We start from the raw sequence: 17,852 nt of genomic DNA, 5'->3' as shown, positions 1-17,852 counted from the left end.
AACAGGCTTGCCGACGCTACTGGAAAATTCCTGTAAGATTTATTAACAAGGTGAAAGCAGCACTATCTACTTCCCAGCAGACAAATCATGTACTTATCTCCCCAGCTTCAAAAAGGGAAGAAAATAGGCAGTTGCAGCATGAAATGGAGATCCTTTTATCCAAGAGCAAGACCCAGAGCCAGTATTTTCACAAATAAATTGCATAAATGTTTCCTAATTAGGATTTAATCAAATGATTGTTGAGCTACTGTAACATTGTCTCAAAGCTTGTAGTCTAATTATTTTTCTTTCTAAAAATGAACGGTAGCCATCTTTCCATGAGCTGCCTGGATGGCTTAGTGCACACTAATGAGGCTTAACGACAGTTTGACAGGATCATAAAAGGAGGCATAAATTTACCACCACTGGCAAAAAAAAAAAAAAAAGGCAAAACAAAACTTCTTACACCCATAAACAAGCTGCTTTTACCATAATGGTAAAGAAAATCCCCAATCAGCTTTCAAGCTTATATTTTCCATGAGAACCCAACATTAGCAACAAACTAGAACTGCTCCAGCAAACACCCAATGCAACAAGTACCCAAGAAATACTCTTGCTATGCCTTCCCCAAAGGGACTACATTCCTGTTTGCCTGTCTCTTTCCCAGTCCTTCAACCCCCTCAAAATGTATTGAATTCATTATTTCATCCCATAAATATTAACACCTAATATGTACCAGGTATTACTATAAGTGGACAAAAAGATCTCTGGCCTCAAGGATCTTAGCAGAGAGAAATAGACAAGAAAATAAGTTATGTAACATATTAGACTGGGGTACGTTTATAGGATCCGAGTCCCAAAACATGGCTTCCGCCCCCAGATGACGACCTGCTTTCCCACAGGAGCTGGAACATTCATCTGCACATCCGGCACCTAGTACATGTCTGGCATATGATGCAATCTCAATTTAAAAAAATCTTTTTAATAAACAAATGAGTGACCAAGCATTCTAACAGTTTTCAAGCTCCCTATCTTAGAGGCAGAAGTCAGGAACGTTATTAGCAAAGTGCTCATCTACAGGTGACTGAAGAAAACAAAATCTAAAAGTTCTTGAAAGAAAATAATGTGGTATTTAAAATCATGTTTTCCCTTGATTACAGAGAAACAAGTGAGAAAGCAAGTCATTTAAGAGATTATTCATTTTAAACCAGAAATACTTAACCTACAGTCCACAGATTCAGGAATGCAGGTGAGCCCACTGAAATTGTTAGAACAATTAAGGGGAAAGAAGGATTTATGTGCATTTATCTGGGTTACTAACAAAAGGGTTAATAACTTTTGTCAGCTTCTCAGCAGCCTGTGATCCCAAGAAGATTGAAAAGTACTGCCCTAAAGAATAAGTATTTTTAAAAACTATATTTACATCCTTATAAAAATAAAGGTACACTTTTAACTATGAGTCACCATCATTTTTCTTAATAAGTGGAAGCTTTACTTTGAAGGCACTTGAGACAGCGGGAGAGAGGCAGGCCCTCAAGGTGGTCCTATTGAGAACAGCACTCCAAAAGCATCCTGAAACCATTTTTTCCATATGTTACCCCATAGATTATCTCATCCCTACTTATAAATGAAGCCCAGCTAAACTGAATAGACACCAGCTCCTTGCAATTCTGAATTCAAACACAAACTGCCATGGGTCAGCTCTAACATCAACAAATGCCATACTCAGGTCTTGTTTTAACTCTTATGAACAAAACCGTCTCAAATATTAATGAAACCTTCTTTCGTGTTCCAGACTGAAGTCCTCTCCTAAGTTCTTAATAAACAAGAGATGTTTCCTCCCTAGATCAGCAGTTCTTCTTGCTGGCTACTTATCATAATTCTTGGGAAGGCAAAAATTTAACAGAATACACATGGCTATGCAGCCACTTACAAGAGTCCCTCAGGTGATTCTGATTTGTCGGGGTTGAAAATTATTGCTCTAGACTGGTCCTTTACAGAAAAGCCTTGCAGATCCCCCAGACAGTACACAGTTATGCCTTGCAGGCTATCTGGTCTCTGTTGCAACTACCAGACTTTTGTTGTATCGTAAGAGTAGCCATAGACAATATGTAATCAAGGAGAAAATAACAGTAATTTGCGAAAGTGATCCCAAAGTGACAATCATGAACAGTATTTATTTCTAGTAGTTAATATGCTGAGTGGGTATGGTGGAAGGGAAGAGTATATTAAAGCAGTTTCTGCTCACCCCAACGTGGATCACCTGAGTCAACCCCATCCACCACACCCCAGGAATATTTACCCTTCCCTGCTGCCCAGATGCAATGCCTAAGCCTATTTGAAGAGTTTACCCTTCCCCAACTTCTCCTCCTTTACTTGTCATTCACAACAGCTAGGTGTAACCAGAAAGACTCTTTGCAAGGCAGGCGGTTTCCCAGGTGCAGAGCACGGGCTGGCTTCACTGCCCCTCAACCCCTACTCTCAATGATGCTCATGGTCCTCTGGCCCCATCTCACATCCTTTCAACCTTATTTGCCTTATTTTCTCTTGTAAGTTGCAAAGCCCTAACTTTATCAAGAGTACAGGGTTGCTGTGCCACATAGAATTTGAGTGAGAAATCCAAAGAGGGAATAAAAGCAACAAAAGTCCTAAATAGTTCACAATTGCCTTGATATTCACTTGCATCTGGATTAAATGCTTCTTCATTAAACCAGCGAGAGAACAAAAGACCAGATAAATTTCAGATTTATGGAACTCCATCAGAAGACAGAAGCTCAATGAGAACTTCTTAGAACCAAGCTCATCATAGTGAGAATAAAAGAATTTTTTTAAACAGAGAGAGAGAAAAGGGAAATCTAAGAGGATCGTTGTGTAGTACATGGCAACAAGCCAAAAACAAAGCCTCTTAAGGAAAAAAAAAATTTTTACCTTTTCATGGTTTTCAATTAAGATTTCCACAACAATATTCTGAAACTTCAAGTCCATGAGGGCAGCGACAGTTTCTTCCTGTGGCCTCATCAGAGTTGGTCCAAACACCACTCCTAAGTTTGCCACGGTCATCAGGTTCTGCTTGGAGTGATTTGAAACACTGAAATTGGCAAGGGGGGAGGAATCTGGTTAACCAAAGGAGCAAAAATTGTGGACTGTAAACAGTCTGCAACTCTGTATTTCCTTAAAAGCAAGGGGTCAAGAGACTTAACCACCCTCAATATCTACCTCTGAAATAACCAGATCTGAGAAACCCTGCATGCAGACGCTCCTGCCTACTCCTTTACTTCCCTCTCTTTGGTGCTCTACTCTAACCACAATGGCTTTCTTAATAATTCCATGCACAGTCAGCCCTCAGTATCCCCTAGGAATTGATGCCAGAATCCCTACAGACACCAAAATCTGCAGATGTGCAAGTCCTACAGTCAACCCAGGAAACCCATGGATAAAAAAAAGTCAACCCTCACGTCCACAGGGAATACTGGATATTTGATCAGTAGCTGGTTGAATCTGCCCATGCAGGACTCACAAAGGGCCAACTGTATGTGCTAAGCTTGCTTCCCCCAAAAGCCTTAGTTCACTGTTCCCCTCTTCTTAGAAAACTCACTCTTTCCCCAGAATATTATACTTTTGCTTCCAAGGAATACTAGACTGCATAGCACCTTTGTAAAAGCATGCAGAGTTTGGTCAGAGCACCCACAATCACTCCTTCAGCCCAGTATCATTGTGCAGTGAATCACCTAGACAACTGTTCTCAGCAGCCCTGCAACTTAATTCAGGTCTCAATTCAAAGATACCATCTTCAAAAAGCCTTTGCATAACATTTTTTATAGTCTCACACTCGATATATTCTGTCCCTTTACTCTGCTTTGTGTTTTTGCCATTTATCATCTGAAGCTTTTTTATATTTTTATTTGTAATCTGTTTTTCGTATTTTCCCCTTAGAAAGTAAGCTTCATGAAAGCTGGGACTTAGACTATCTTATTCAACTATGTATCCACTAGCACCTAAGAAAGGCATTCACTAAATATTTGTTGACCAAATGAATAAACGGCTAAACTAGCAGTGGGACCCTTGGCAAATCACAGTATCTTCTGACCTTCATTTTCTTTATATGTAAAAGAAAGGTTCTAAAATACAGCGTTCTTCAGCTTCTTTTCACGTCTAAAATTCTACAGTTAGAATGATGTCTATACTTAAAGAAAGGGCTAATTTCTCCACTGATTTGATTTTGCCGGTTTTTAAAAGGAGGAGGAAAAGAGAATGAAATCTATAAAATAACTACCCATTATTGAATTAAGCCAACTTAAAGGACATGTTCAAACTTAGAGTTAGGTAGGTGTGAAACCAAGCTAAATATTCTAACAAACTTATATTCACATTTCCAGAATCTGTGTATAGGGTAATGTATAATATTCTCTTCTTTCACTTCAAATCAAACCCTGAGTTGCTGGCAGAGATGTTAAGCAAATAATTATACAACTTCATGAAAGCATATTTCAACAGTCTTATCCAAAACACACAATGAGTCAAACGTCCAGCCTGCCCTTCCAGGTGTGGTCCCCAGTTCCACCCGTCACAAATCCCAGAGCACTACCCAGCACCTAGAGCAAAGTGAAGAAAGTTAAAACGAAGAAAAAGAGGCTTACTTTGTTAAGTGTTTCACCAAAATATCCAACATCTCTTTATTCTTCTCTGGCAGTTTGTGTACCAAGAAATGGATCGCATTAACACGAGATTCTGGGCTGCCACTTTCTTCCAAAAAAAAAACAATAATAAAGAAAAAAATAAAGAAAAAGAAAACAATAGTTAATAGAGAACTCAGAATCAAATATATTTCCCAAGACAAACAATGACAACAGCTCCTCTGTTCAAGATTATCAAACATGGAGAATGTAAACATATTTTGCCACCTTTAAAAGGAAAAAAAAAAAATCTTTCTCTTTATGATGAATCTTCTCGTGCCTCCCCTAATGAGGTAATTTCAGTGTGGCTGCAATCGGTGCCTTTTCCTTGGTTTATATTACAGAACAGACAGCTGCTAAGCTTCTCCTTCCGACATGCCGCGTTTCACGTCTGTTCATCGTTTATTCGATGGGGTGTAGTCACTGGGTCACGCCACAATGCAATGCAAGTAAAATATCAGCAAATAGGCTATTGCATGTTACAGGTTGAACAGGATAACCCCCTCAAAAAATATGTTGAAGTTCTAGCCCTTAGAACTCGGAGTGTGGCTGTTTTAAACTGTACTTGGGATTTAATGACATCAGGTATGCTAAGGCATGCATGAAAATGACTGTCAGGAAGGGAAAAGTTTAGACTCACAGAGCCCTAGAAACAGACGGCATGGCATGTTGTGCAGAGCCACGTGGGGAAGCACTAGCGTTGATCAAGAGGTAGAGGAAGAACGGGGAACATGGGCAAAGCCTCTACTGTAGTTTCTGCAGGAAGGAATGGGCGAGGCAGGGTGCGCAGGTTGAGGACTGGCTGGTTTAAATTATTTCAGTGGGCACTGCAGAGCAAGGGCTGTCCCTAGTTGCTGGTACTCGGGACTGAAGTGACAAGGGCAGGAGAGTACAGCCTGTAGTGTAAGGGCCCGTAGAGGAGGCTCGTGGGGAGGGGGGTCACGGGGCTTTGGATTGGAGAGTTCCACGTGAAAAGCCTGCAGAAGTTTAATATCTCCAGGAATGGGCTAGCCCTGGGAGGGGCAGTTTCCTCGGGTCAGTGAGGCCCCAGATGTCAAAACATCAGAATAAAAAGGCGTGCTTAATACACTATCTTATTTGGGAAGAGACCTGTTGCAGATGTCAGTTTAGATGAGATCATAACTGAAGTAGGGTGGGGCCTCTTCATCCAATATGACTGGCGTCCTTACAAGAAAACAAAGAGAGGGATAGTGACCATGTACAGGCAGCACAGGGAAGGTTGTCCTGTCACAGCAGAGGCTGGAATGAAGGACCCACAAGTCAAGGGATGCCAAGGACTGCCAGCAACCACCAGAAGCTGTGAGTGGCAAGGAGGGATCCCTCCTACAGCCTTCAGAGGGAGCACGGCCCTCCCAACATCTTGATTTCAGACTTCCAGACTCTAGAATTGTGACGGAATAAATGCCTCTTCTTTGAAGCCACTTCGTTAGTAGTAAGTACTTTGGTCCAACAGCCCTGGAAAACACATTCCCTTAACCCCCAAACTTTGGAATTATTATACATGCTCTTATTAACAGTGTACCCCAATTCCCTTTATTGTGTTCTTGATTGGAAAACTATCAAATAAATCAATGAAATGTTTGTTATTGAAGATTTTGCTAGTTTTCACAGGTGTCAAAGAAGTGACAAAAGGTAATTAGGTTCTAAATTTACTGCTGACAGAAAAGAAGGTTAGAAATGGCTTTGTAGTTTCACTTAGGGCTGGCCAGGGAAGCTCAGGAAGGGTCTCATAATGGAGAGCCCTTGAAGATCGGGTCCAGAAGAACGGGGAAGGGTTCAAGGAAAGGCAGGACTGAGGAGCAAGGGGAACATTCCAAATTCAGTAAACAGCATGACAAAAAGCACAGAGCCTGTGCAGAGGCAGCTCTTCGGGTGTATAGATAGAAAGGTAGCCCGAGGCCAACTCTGGTCTGCAAAGGCCAATTTGAAGAAGTTATCTCACTGTTGGCTTCTAAATTAGTCAAGTGAAAACAAAGCAAGAAAGCGATATGAATAGAGTTAAATTTGGGGAAGGTATGCCTGATATTTTTCTTAAAGGATGGATTAGAATAGGAAAAAGAACTAGTTAGGAGGAAAAAGTTATTTGGGAAACAAGAAAAAAGAAATGAAAGGAGTGGCGGCCAGGCACAGTGGCTCATGCCTGTAATCCCAGCACTTTGGGAGGCTGAGGCAGGCAGATCACTTGAGGTCAGGAGTTCAAGACCAGCATGGCCGACATAGTGAGACTGTCTCTACTAAAAATACAAAAATTAGCCAGTGTGGTGGTGCACACCTGTAATCCCAGCTACCCAGGAGACTGAGGTGGGAAAAGTGCCTGAACCCAGGAGGCAGAGGTTGCAGCACCACTGCACTCCAGCCTGGGCAACACAGAGTGACTCCATCTCAAAAAAATAAAAATAAAGGGAGTGAGGTAGGTGGTAGAACTATAAAGAGGGAGGTAGAACAAAGAAGTATAGATGCCCTATGATTTACGATGGGGGGACATCCTAATAAACCCCTCCTAAAGTCAAAAGATTGTATGTCAGGACCGTCACTACACCTGGGAGTCGTTGCTTATAACCGATAGCTGAGTGGTCTTGAACAAATTACCTAACTAACCTCTCTGTGCCTCAGCTCCCTCATCTGCAAAATGAAACAATATCTTAAAAGGCCATTATGAGGTTCAATGCTGTAACATACATAAAGCACTTAGCCTCTGTGGCTGGCACATGTGGGCACTCAATCACTGTTAGCCATTATCACTGTTGTTGTTCGTGTTACTATTATTATTTGAGCGCTACAATGGAAGAAGCAGAACTGACAGGTTTTAGCAGCAGACTAGCAGTGGGTCAGAAGGAAGAAGGCAGAAACCAGCAGTGTTTCACATCTGGGTTGTCTGGTAACAGGGCCAATTCCACCAACAGACAGAAACACAGGAGCCAAAGCTGTCTTGAGGAAGGAGACGATGGTGGAGGGAATGCAGGAAGTGACATTCAAATGGCTGGTATTTAGCAGTAGCTGGAAACAGTAGGAGGCTTGAGAGATCAAGGCTAGCAATGTTCTCCAGGAGGTGTGACCACTAGCTCATGGACAAAGCTGCCGAACTTCTACAGAAAGCTAACTGAGGGCACTGTGGGGAAAAGGGCTCCAAAGATGTACAGGGAGATGTGAAGTCAAGGGCTAAGTCAAGCAGGCAATGAGGCCAAGGAGGAGGAAGAGGTGGGAGGACCAGGGAGGTTCGATGTCATCAGGAAGGCAAGTGAGAAGAAATCTGCAAAGGCTGGGCACAGCCAGTGGACTCGAGAGGTAAGGAGATGTCAAGGAATGGAAAGACTGGGATGAAGGCGCCCCGGGTATCACCAGGTTTATCAACTGAGAGCCCCTTTTTACTAAAATGAGGAGGTTAAACAAAGAGGGAGCTGCTGGAGAAGGGGAGAAGAGTGGGATTTCAGAACATTTGTTCAGAAAGCAAAAAAACAAGAGAGTGGGAAAGAGAAGTAAAGCAGATCAAGAAAGGGGCATTTATTTTTTCAAAAGGATAGTAGTCTTCCTTATGACAAAAGTTAAATACCTGTAATACTAAAATCTTGGACAACACAGAGAAAATGACCTTAGTACAAAGTACTAAATATCTGAAATATATATACATAAGAAACAGCATGCAATCAGATTAGAAAGAACTACAAACCAATCAGCGAAAAAAGAGACAATCCAACAGACAAAAGGGCAAAAGACTGGGGCAGGAATTTCACAAAATATTTATTCCAGTGACCAAAAAACCTACGAAAACAGAATAAACCTGTATCGGTGAAACAGAAGTTAAAAACACAATGAAAGAGTAATACTCACCTGCCAGAACGGCTTTAAATGAATACTAAGCTTTGGCAAGGACATGAGGCAACTGAAACTTCCACATGCTAACTAGATGGGAATCATTAAAGGGTTCAACCACTCTGAAGAACTGTTTGGCAATTATCTACTAAAGCTGAACAAACACATACCCTATGACCGACCCAAAAATTCCACTCGTAGGTATATAACCAGGAAAAATGCACATAGATGCTCATTAAAAGACACATACTCATATATTCACAGCAGCGTTCTATTAGTCCAAAACTGGAAACAACCCAAATGTCCATTAACAGTAGAACAGATAAATCTATTGTGGCTTCTTCAAACAGAATGCAATGAAAATGAATGAATGTTTCATACGACAGAGATGACTCTCACAAAATGAGTAAAAGAAACCAGATACAGAAGAATATACTCTGATTCCATTTACATAAAGTTCAAATGCTGCAACCCCAACCTACAATGTCAGCAGAGTGATCACACATCATAGGAGTGGATAATGACCATATGAGCATGAGAAACGGCTTCTGATGATGTTTGATTGCTTGATCTGGGGCTGATTACATGTGAAAATTCATTAAGCTGTATACTTATTTCAGCCCATGTTATATTTCAACAAAAAGTTCACTTAAAGCTACCCATAATAAATCTCATCCTAAAATAAACTGGTAAATTTTAACTATAAATCCTGCAGAGTTTTCCTTCCTTTTTTTTTTGTAATGAAATGCCTAAACAACCTTTTATTTAATGTATCACAGACACTTTTCAGTGTCATTAAATGGAGCACCTTACCATCGATTTTATGAACACTTAGATTGTTTCCAATGTTTGTAAAGATAAGTTTGTTCCAGCTTACACCCCTAATAATAGTGTTTGAGAATGAGAAATGATATTTTACAACAGAGGACACTAAGACAGTTGTTGCTAGAGAAAGGATGCAAAAAGGCTAAGAAATTAAAAGGCACACAAATAACACAATCAAATCATATTATATCATTAAAAAAACTTCTAGATACAAACTAAATTTATCACCGAAAACAAAAACACAACTGTCTAAAGGGTTAGGTAATAAATTATAATCCAGTTCTTAATCTGGTATATAAAACAAGATACTAATCAACACAGGAGAAAATAAAAACAATATGACAATTTCAACTCACAGCTTTGATTTTTAAAAATAGACTTAAAGCAGAGACTCCGCAAAATAGTAGAAATTCCAAAGGAGTAAAAGGACAACCACTGAGGAGAAGAATTTTATATTGCAAAAATTAAAAAGTCTGGAAAACTTTGCACTAAAAACCTGCTTGTGAGTCTATCTTGCCATTAATAATCATCTTTTTTCCAGTGAAAACCTAGTTTAAATACTTTAGGATTCATTATTTAGAAACACAAGCTAGAGAAACAGTTTCCCACACTCTATGAATTACATTCATTTCTCAAAATAGTGGAACTGATTTTGAAAAATAGAGTCAAAACCTGGATTAAGAAAATGTGGCACATATACACCATGGAATACTATGCAGCCATAAAAAAGGACGAGTTCATGTCCTTTGTAGGGACATGGATGAAGCTGGAAACCATCATTCTCAGCAACCTATTGCAAGGACAGAAAACCAAACACCGCATGTTCTCACTCATAGGTGGGAATTGAACAATGAGAACACTTGGACACAGGAAGGGGAACATCACACACCTGGGCCTGTCATGGGGTATGGGGAGCGGGCAGGGATAGCATTAGGAGATACACCTAATGTAAATGACGAGTTAATGGGTGCAGCACACCAATATGGCACATGTATACATATTTAACAAACCTGCACATTGTGCACATGTACTCTAGAACTTAAGAGTATAATTTTAAAAAATTTAAAAAAAGAAAAATAGAGTCAAAACCTTTCACTATCTTCAGTCTCTCTCCTGCTAGCCCATCCTAATCTATTTTAAAATCACACATCCATTTCTGCCAAGTCTTTTTCCCTCTTCTTAAAAAAAAAATACTCTAGGCTTTTAAAATAAAACCATTTTTTTCTCTATCTTGTTTTGACATTAATCATCAGAGGTTTCTTTTCGCAATCGTTTCTATGTAGCTACAACATAATACCTTTAAGGTACTCCAAAAAAGTTTTTGAAGATAAGTCATCTAAAGTTGCTTATGCTAATGCAATTTATTTTAATTGCTACTGATTGACAAAGAATGAACAGCCTACCTTAAAAAAAAAAACTAGGATACTAAATTAATCATAATACCAAATTCTTGAAATATGCCAGGGAATTAGGAGCTTACTGTAGTGGAAAAGGCATTTTAATTGTGTAACTACAAATCAGCATCTACCACACTGTAATGTCCATCTGCTTATGATGCTGTGCCAACTAACAGAAACTGAAAAAGATGTGATCATGGAGCTTATCGAAGACACAGAGGCAGATAAATGCTAAATTATTTCAATATTGAAATGTCAAAAGTCAATGATACTGTAATTTTAGGAAGGCATTAGCAGTAACCATCCAAGCACTTCCCAAGGGATAAAGGGCTTCAGTCAACAGACATCAAGTGTTGCATTTCTCCTGTGGCATTCGTATCTACTGTGAAATGAATACATCAAGCTAAGATGGAGGCATGCCACTAAGCATTCAGTTCCCTTAATTCCTGGGTTCCTAAGCCCTTCCCCAGCAAGAATCACATGATTTTTGTCTTGCTTCCCAGGTATGTTTATCAAAAACGATAGAACATTCTGGTTAGGTAAACACCAATGTCTTGGATCCGATTATAGTTATGTTTCTCATGATAAATAACCAAAGACCTTTGTGGTAATCATTTTGCTTCCCAACTAACTTGACTACAGGAAGAAATACACTGAACATAGCAACACAAGTGTTTTGGTTTAACTGACAGTGAAGAGATTTTTCTACTGATGCAACAGGCATTCAGCCTTTAGTTGTCATTCTCGTACTAAGCACCATGACTCCAACCCTGAGGCATGAGACCACTATTATCAAAATGATACAGCAAGGACTTTGAGGCCAAAAGGCTGACACAGAGATCATAGCCTACAACTTTCTCAAAGGTAACAGACATCACGCAGTAAGACATCCAGCTAGATGCCTGCCTGCTAGCCTTCCTGTGGTGGACACAATCTTCTGTATTCCTCATAGACCAGGTAACTACATTTTCATCTTATAAATTTCCATGTCAAAAGTCCATTATAGTCTCCCCCCAAGATGGATCGTCTACTAGGTTCCTTTTATAAGTTTAGCTCGGAATTCAGCTAACGGAGAAAGTTACATTAACTCTCTTAATTTTCTCAAAGAAAAAAATTTTTTAACTTTTCCAGTGCAGTCAACCTTTAAAAGTAAGTTGATCTTTTTTTCAGAACAAGGAACATAAAACAAATGTGCCTTTTGTGGTGACAAAATAGAAATGAAATTTATATTTGTATCATGAACTCTAAAAATTAACACGGAGGTTCACAACAGGAAACTACAGGAAAGAAGCTGATGAGAGAAAACGATGGGACCCAGGAGAAACCTTGAGAACTCTCAGCAGGGAGGGTAGAAGAGAAGAAACTATCTCATCACCACAGAACAGATGGAAACCACTGCACATGACTGAGAAGAATCAAAAATTAGTTTTCAAGTTGGTGTGAGAGGTGGTAACAAAGACTGCTGATGCTTAGTAATTTTAGCAGTCAGCTCGGCTAACAGACACTTGAGCAAAACAAGGTAAGCTGTGTCACTGTTCACGGAAAATGACAGCTTAACCACAATCCCGATTTTCCAACAGCATTCAAAAAGGGAGACTAATTTTGGCCACCTGATTTCTGTAACTATTTTATTCGATACTTAAAAGTCCATATGCAAAAGATTAGGAGATCTGTTCCCACACTCTCTAAAAGAGGCAATGAGTGCAGAGAAGGGTACTCAAGAGATTAAAATAAAAACTTAAAGTCTACATTGGAAACCTTGGCCCCTAAAATACACCCATTTAATACATGTACTTTTTCTCATTAAATCAAGTTACTACAGGTCCCATTCCAACCACAACGGCACTTAGGTGCAAATCCATGCCAATGATTACAGTAGAAACAGTATTTCTTTCTGACGGTCCTGTTAGCCAAATCACTGTGAAGAGTATCGCAGCATTCCCACAAAGTCAGGAAGCAAAACACAAGGTACTGGTCCAACAGGTGATGATCTTGTCTGCATTTCTGCAATCCTTTTCACCACTCTGCTCAAAGATGCCTTCAACAAACTCTTTAAACTTATTTTCTACCACCATAGATTTTATTACCTCTTAAGATATAAGTTCCTACTGTTAGGAACCTCTTCATTTGGTAAAATACACTGATATTCAAATTTCAAAAACACTGCCATCATTTATGAGGCATGATAATACTAATGATTGTGGTCATTTAAAACCTTATTCCATAATCACTTTATCTTTCTCTAATTCTCAAAGGATTCTAGATTAAAATTGGCACTCTTCTGCTTTTTCCAGTTTCTAAGGCAAACAACATGAAACAATTGTCCTCCAACTAAGTTTAATTTCTCTTTCCCCAGTTTGCCAAAAATGCCACAGGGAAGAAATCAAAACAACTAAGCATTTACTTGAGTTTTTGCCGAGAAAATTTTCCCCCACTCCCTTGATCTCACAAATTCACTTTTTAAAAAAATCCTCTCCCCATGTGAAAACAAAAGTGAACAGAACCAGTTTTTGCTTTTCCGAAAGCCTCTTTTATATGTAGAGTCTAATGGGGCCTACACACTACTTCTTCCTGCAACACAGGAGGAACCTTTACACTGGCTGGAGCAGGGACCTCACAAGAAGGTAACATTTAAAGCAATGTTCAGGCAGCAGTAACATTGGTCCCAAAGGGAATGCTCTAAGTTTTTCAACAGATTAAACTATGGAATACATCCAAGAGGAGAAAATAAAAGGAAATGAAAATACAATTACAGCTACTGTCAGTGCACCTGGGAAAACCAATACTGCAGGTTTTAGCTAGTAGAACGAGGGTTCTGAATTTTAAATAAGGCTCCCTATAATCCGGCAAGTTATTAACATGTCTCAACCTTCATTTCCTTCACTATTAAATACCTAACACCAGTGTACTTCAGAAGACTATGATGATTAAACAACACGCATTAAATATAGAAAGTGAGCCATATAACAGAAAACAAAGCCTCAAATGAGTATGACTCACAAAAAATTCAATCACAAAATTCTACCAACTATAGGTCTTTTTCATTTAACATTTGATCGCATATTATTCACTCTATCAAATACCGTTTGGAGTTCTGGCATTATCTCATAATATTCCTTCTCTCTGTAATTTAGATCTGAGTATCTTTCTATGTGAAGCCATCTCCAAACTACTGATCTCTCCAAATCTGCTCATCTCCACAACCTTTCGCAAATTAAACACTTCTGTGTTCCCTCAGCATTTTGCTCATGCCATTATTGTACATTTTGTAGTATAATGAGAAGTATGCCCCAGTACTTGCTATAGAATTGTCTCATGGGACAAGAACCCTGTCTTGGCTTTACATATCCAGTAACATAATAGGAAATAATTAATGTATGTGAACAAATGAATGAATATCCTGTCCCTTTTATTCACCTCCCAAGGATGAGGGGAGGCACCAAACATCATTTAAAGCGATTTCTATTTTTAACACAAACTGCAATAACAAGTTGAATTTTTCATATGGAAATTTTTCATTTATGCTCACTACCAACTACAAAACTGTTCCTATGTACCTTTACATAATACTTACTGGCTGGAACAATGAAATCTCCGTGTAACTCATAGGTCATGAGAGGCTCTGGAAGACTCCTGTGTGAAAAGAACAGCTCAGAATTATCAAATAAATCCAAACAAGTCACTTCTGAGTTTTTTATGAAAGGATGTTAAATTTGTTATGCATTTCTTAATTAATGTGTAAAACTTCCCTAGGGAATACCTTTACATATCAAAAAAGATACATAAATCAAACAGATCACTTTATCAACTGCTATTGGCACCAAGCACTATCAAAGCCTAGGCAGCCACAAATCCGTACTAGACCTAAGCATACAGTATTTCATATCTAACCTCAGAAAGTACCTTTTTGAACATCTGGTTTTATATATAAAACTTCCTTCTACACATTAATGTATTTAAAGCCAAACATACCATCTAACCAAATGTAAGCAAACAATTTTGAAACTTCATCTCTAAGATATTAGCTGAAGATTCCACACACAATACATAGAAAAGATTAAACAAACTCAAATCCTCTCTGCTTAAATATATTACAAAAATAAGAATTTATCTTTATGCCTATAAGATGAGAGACGAAATAAAATTGATGACAACTTTAAAAATATACACAGCATTTTCATAGTCTACAAAACAAGTTACATAAGGTAGTTTATTTTATCCTGTGATCAACAGAAATGCTACAGTTCAGTCCACCTTGCTACATATTTTAAAATTACAAAAGACCAGAGCAACTAGCTTTATAAACACTTAAAGAATACCTAGACAAGTGTCGGTCTGTACAGCCTTTCTGGAGGGTAATCTCGCAAGATATTAAGAACTTTTAAAAGGTTACAATCCTGTAACTCAGAAATTCTGCTTCAAATGTTTAAAAAAAAAAATCAAAGATGCATAAACAAAATTTTTTAACATATGCAAAGCCAAGAATATTGCCAGAGATAAAGAAGGTCATTTCATATTGACAAAAATGTCAACTTGTCATGAAGCCAAAACAATATTAAATGTTAATAGATCTAACAAGAGAGCCCCAAAACACTCGAAGCAAAAACTGACAGAACTACAAGGAGAAATGGGCAAATCCACAACTATAATCACAGAGTTAAATACCTCTCTGTTTCAGTAACAGAACAAGTAGAAAAATCAGGATACAGAAGATTTGAACAAAAATATCAACCAACTTAATCCAATTGGCATGTCCTTCACCTAAATGACACTCCACTCAAAAGCAGAACACACATTCCCAGCGCATACAGGCCATTTATTTTCCAAGATTAACCATATTCTGGGCCATGATACAAATCTCAAAAAATAAAAAGCGTTTAAGTCATACAGAGTTTGTTTTTTGATTACAACAAAAATTGAATTAAAAATCAATAACAGAAAGATATCTGGAAAACTCAAAGAGAAGTTAGAAAGTATTCTGAAATGAACGAAATAAAAACAAAACATATCAGAATTTGAGGGATGTTGGTAAAGCAGTACTAAGACAAAATTTTATGCTACTAAACACCTATATTAAAAAAGAAGAAGGGTGGTAAACCAAGCACTTCATTTTGTACCTTAATGAGCTATGAGGAAAAAAAAGTGTAAATTAAGCCCAAAGTAAGCAGAAGAAGAGAAATAATAAAAATCAAGCAGAAATCAATTACATAGAAAACAGAAAAATAAAGAAAATAAATTAATCCAAAACCATATCTTTTAAGATAATCAGTAAAATTGATCAATCCAGCCAGAATGATTAGGAAATAAAAGAGAGAAAACAAACAAACAACGCCAGGAATAAGAAAGGTGACTGCAGAATCAGTGCAGATTCTAAAGTTATTAAAAATAAAATAAAGAAATACTATGAGCAATTTTATGCCCATAAATTCAACAATTCAGATGAAATGGACAAATGTCTTAAAAGACACAGACTACCAAAGTTCGCTCAAGAAGAAACAGATAACTTGAGTAGTCCTATTGAATTTGTGGTTAAAAATCTTGCCAGTAAGAAAACTCTAGGGCCAGATGATGTCACTGAATGAATTCTACCAAACAATTAGGAAAGAAAAGCTACTGATTCTATACAAATTCTTCCATAAAATAGAAGAGGGAATAATTTCTAACTCATTCTGTGAGGTAAGCTTTATCCTAATATCAAAGTTAAAGACATTATGAGAAAGGCATTATGAGAAGACTACAGACCAATATCACTCATGAACATAGATGCAACTATTCTAAATAAAATGTTACTAAATCAAATTCCACAAGATAAATAAAATAATATATCACAAGTTGGGTTTATCACAGGAATACAATACTAGCATAATATCTAAAAAAAAAAATGTACTTCACCAAACGAAAAGAAAACTGTATGATCATATCAATAAACAATTTAGGAGAAATAGCCTCTCCCACAAATCGTACTAGAACTACTGGAGATCCCTATGCAAAAATGAACTTGAATTCATATCTCATATCTTATGTAAAAATTAACTCAAAATGGATCACAGAACTAAGTGTAAAACCTAAAACTATAAAACTTACAGAAGAAAACATAAAAGAAAACCTTTGTGACCTTGAGTAAGTGCAAAGATTTCTTTATAGCCACAAAAGCACAGTCCATAAAAAGAAAAACTGATGAACTAGACTTCATCAAAATTAAAACTTCTCTTTGAAAGACACTATTTAGAGAATGAAAAGACAAATCACAGAATGAAGAAAATACTTGCAAAGCAGGTATCTAAGAAAGGACTTGTACTCAAAATATATTTTTTAACTTTTAAAACACAATAATACGACAATCTAAGTTGTAAAAAATTGGGCAAAAGATATGCACAGACACTTCACCCAAGAAAATATATAAATGGAAAATAAGCACATGGAAAAAAGTTCAACATTACTAGTCATTAGGGAAGTGCAAACTAAAAGCACAATGAAATACTACCAAATACCTATGAGGATGGCTAAAATGAAAAAGATTGACCAGCTTAAGAGTTGGCAAGAATGAAAAGGAAATGGAACCTTTGTATGTTGTTGGTGAGGTTGTAAAGAAATACATCAACTTGGGAAGAAAGTTTGTCAGTTGCCCAAAAAGTTAAGCATAATTACCACATGATCTAAATATTCCATTCCTGGGATTTATCCAAGAGAAATGAAAGCCTGTGTCCACTCAAATATAGGTATACAAATGCTTTTAGCAGCTTTACGTGCAACAGCCAAAAGTTACAAGCAAGTTAAATATCCTGCAACAGATGAACTGATTTTTAAAAATGCTGGTGTATCTATAAAATGGTCCATTAGTTAGCAGTGAGATGGAATGAACTGCTGGTATATGCTACAACATAGAAGAATCTAAGTGAAATAATACAGATTTCAAGTATATACTGTATAATTCTATTTATATAAAATTACAGGAATTGCAAAGTAACATATTAGTGGATGAGGCTACTTCGGTGGGGTGTGAGAGAGATTTCAAATGGTAGGAGGAAACTTGGGGGGTAATAATGCATAGGATCACTATCTTGATTATGGTGATAGTTTCAGAGGTATACATATATCAAACTTATCAAAACGTACACTACAAATATATGCAGCTTATTGTATGTCA

At 37.7% G+C, this 17,852-nt stretch overlaps 1 protein-coding gene across 4 annotated transcripts in view; it reads right to left on the bottom strand.

Moving 5' to 3' along the window:
• The window catches only part of ARHGAP10 (Rho GTPase activating protein 10), a 336,765-nt gene that overhangs the window by 103,629 nt on the left and 215,284 nt on the right, over nt 1–17,852 (bottom strand). For all 4 annotated transcript variants that reach the window (XM_002815196.5, XM_009240367.4, XM_054554568.1 and 1 more), the window contains 3 exons: nt 14,280–14,338; nt 4,617–4,722; nt 2,908–3,067 (listed from right to left, as the gene is read on the bottom strand). In XM_002815196.5, coding sequence (XP_002815242.2) covers nt 2,908–3,067; nt 4,617–4,722; nt 14,280–14,338 — 325 coding nt within the window. The remainder of the gene's footprint in view (nt 1–2,907; nt 3,068–4,616; nt 4,723–14,279; nt 14,339–17,852) is intronic.

The sequence above is a fragment of the Pongo abelii genome, chromosome 3 (assembly GCF_028885655.2).
Source record: "Pongo abelii isolate AG06213 chromosome 3, NHGRI_mPonAbe1-v2.0_pri, whole genome shotgun sequence".
NCBI lineage: Eukaryota > Metazoa > Chordata > Mammalia > Primates > Hominidae > Pongo > Pongo abelii.
Note: the sequence above shows the minus strand (reverse complement) of the source record. Positions and strands in the feature narration are given on the sequence as shown.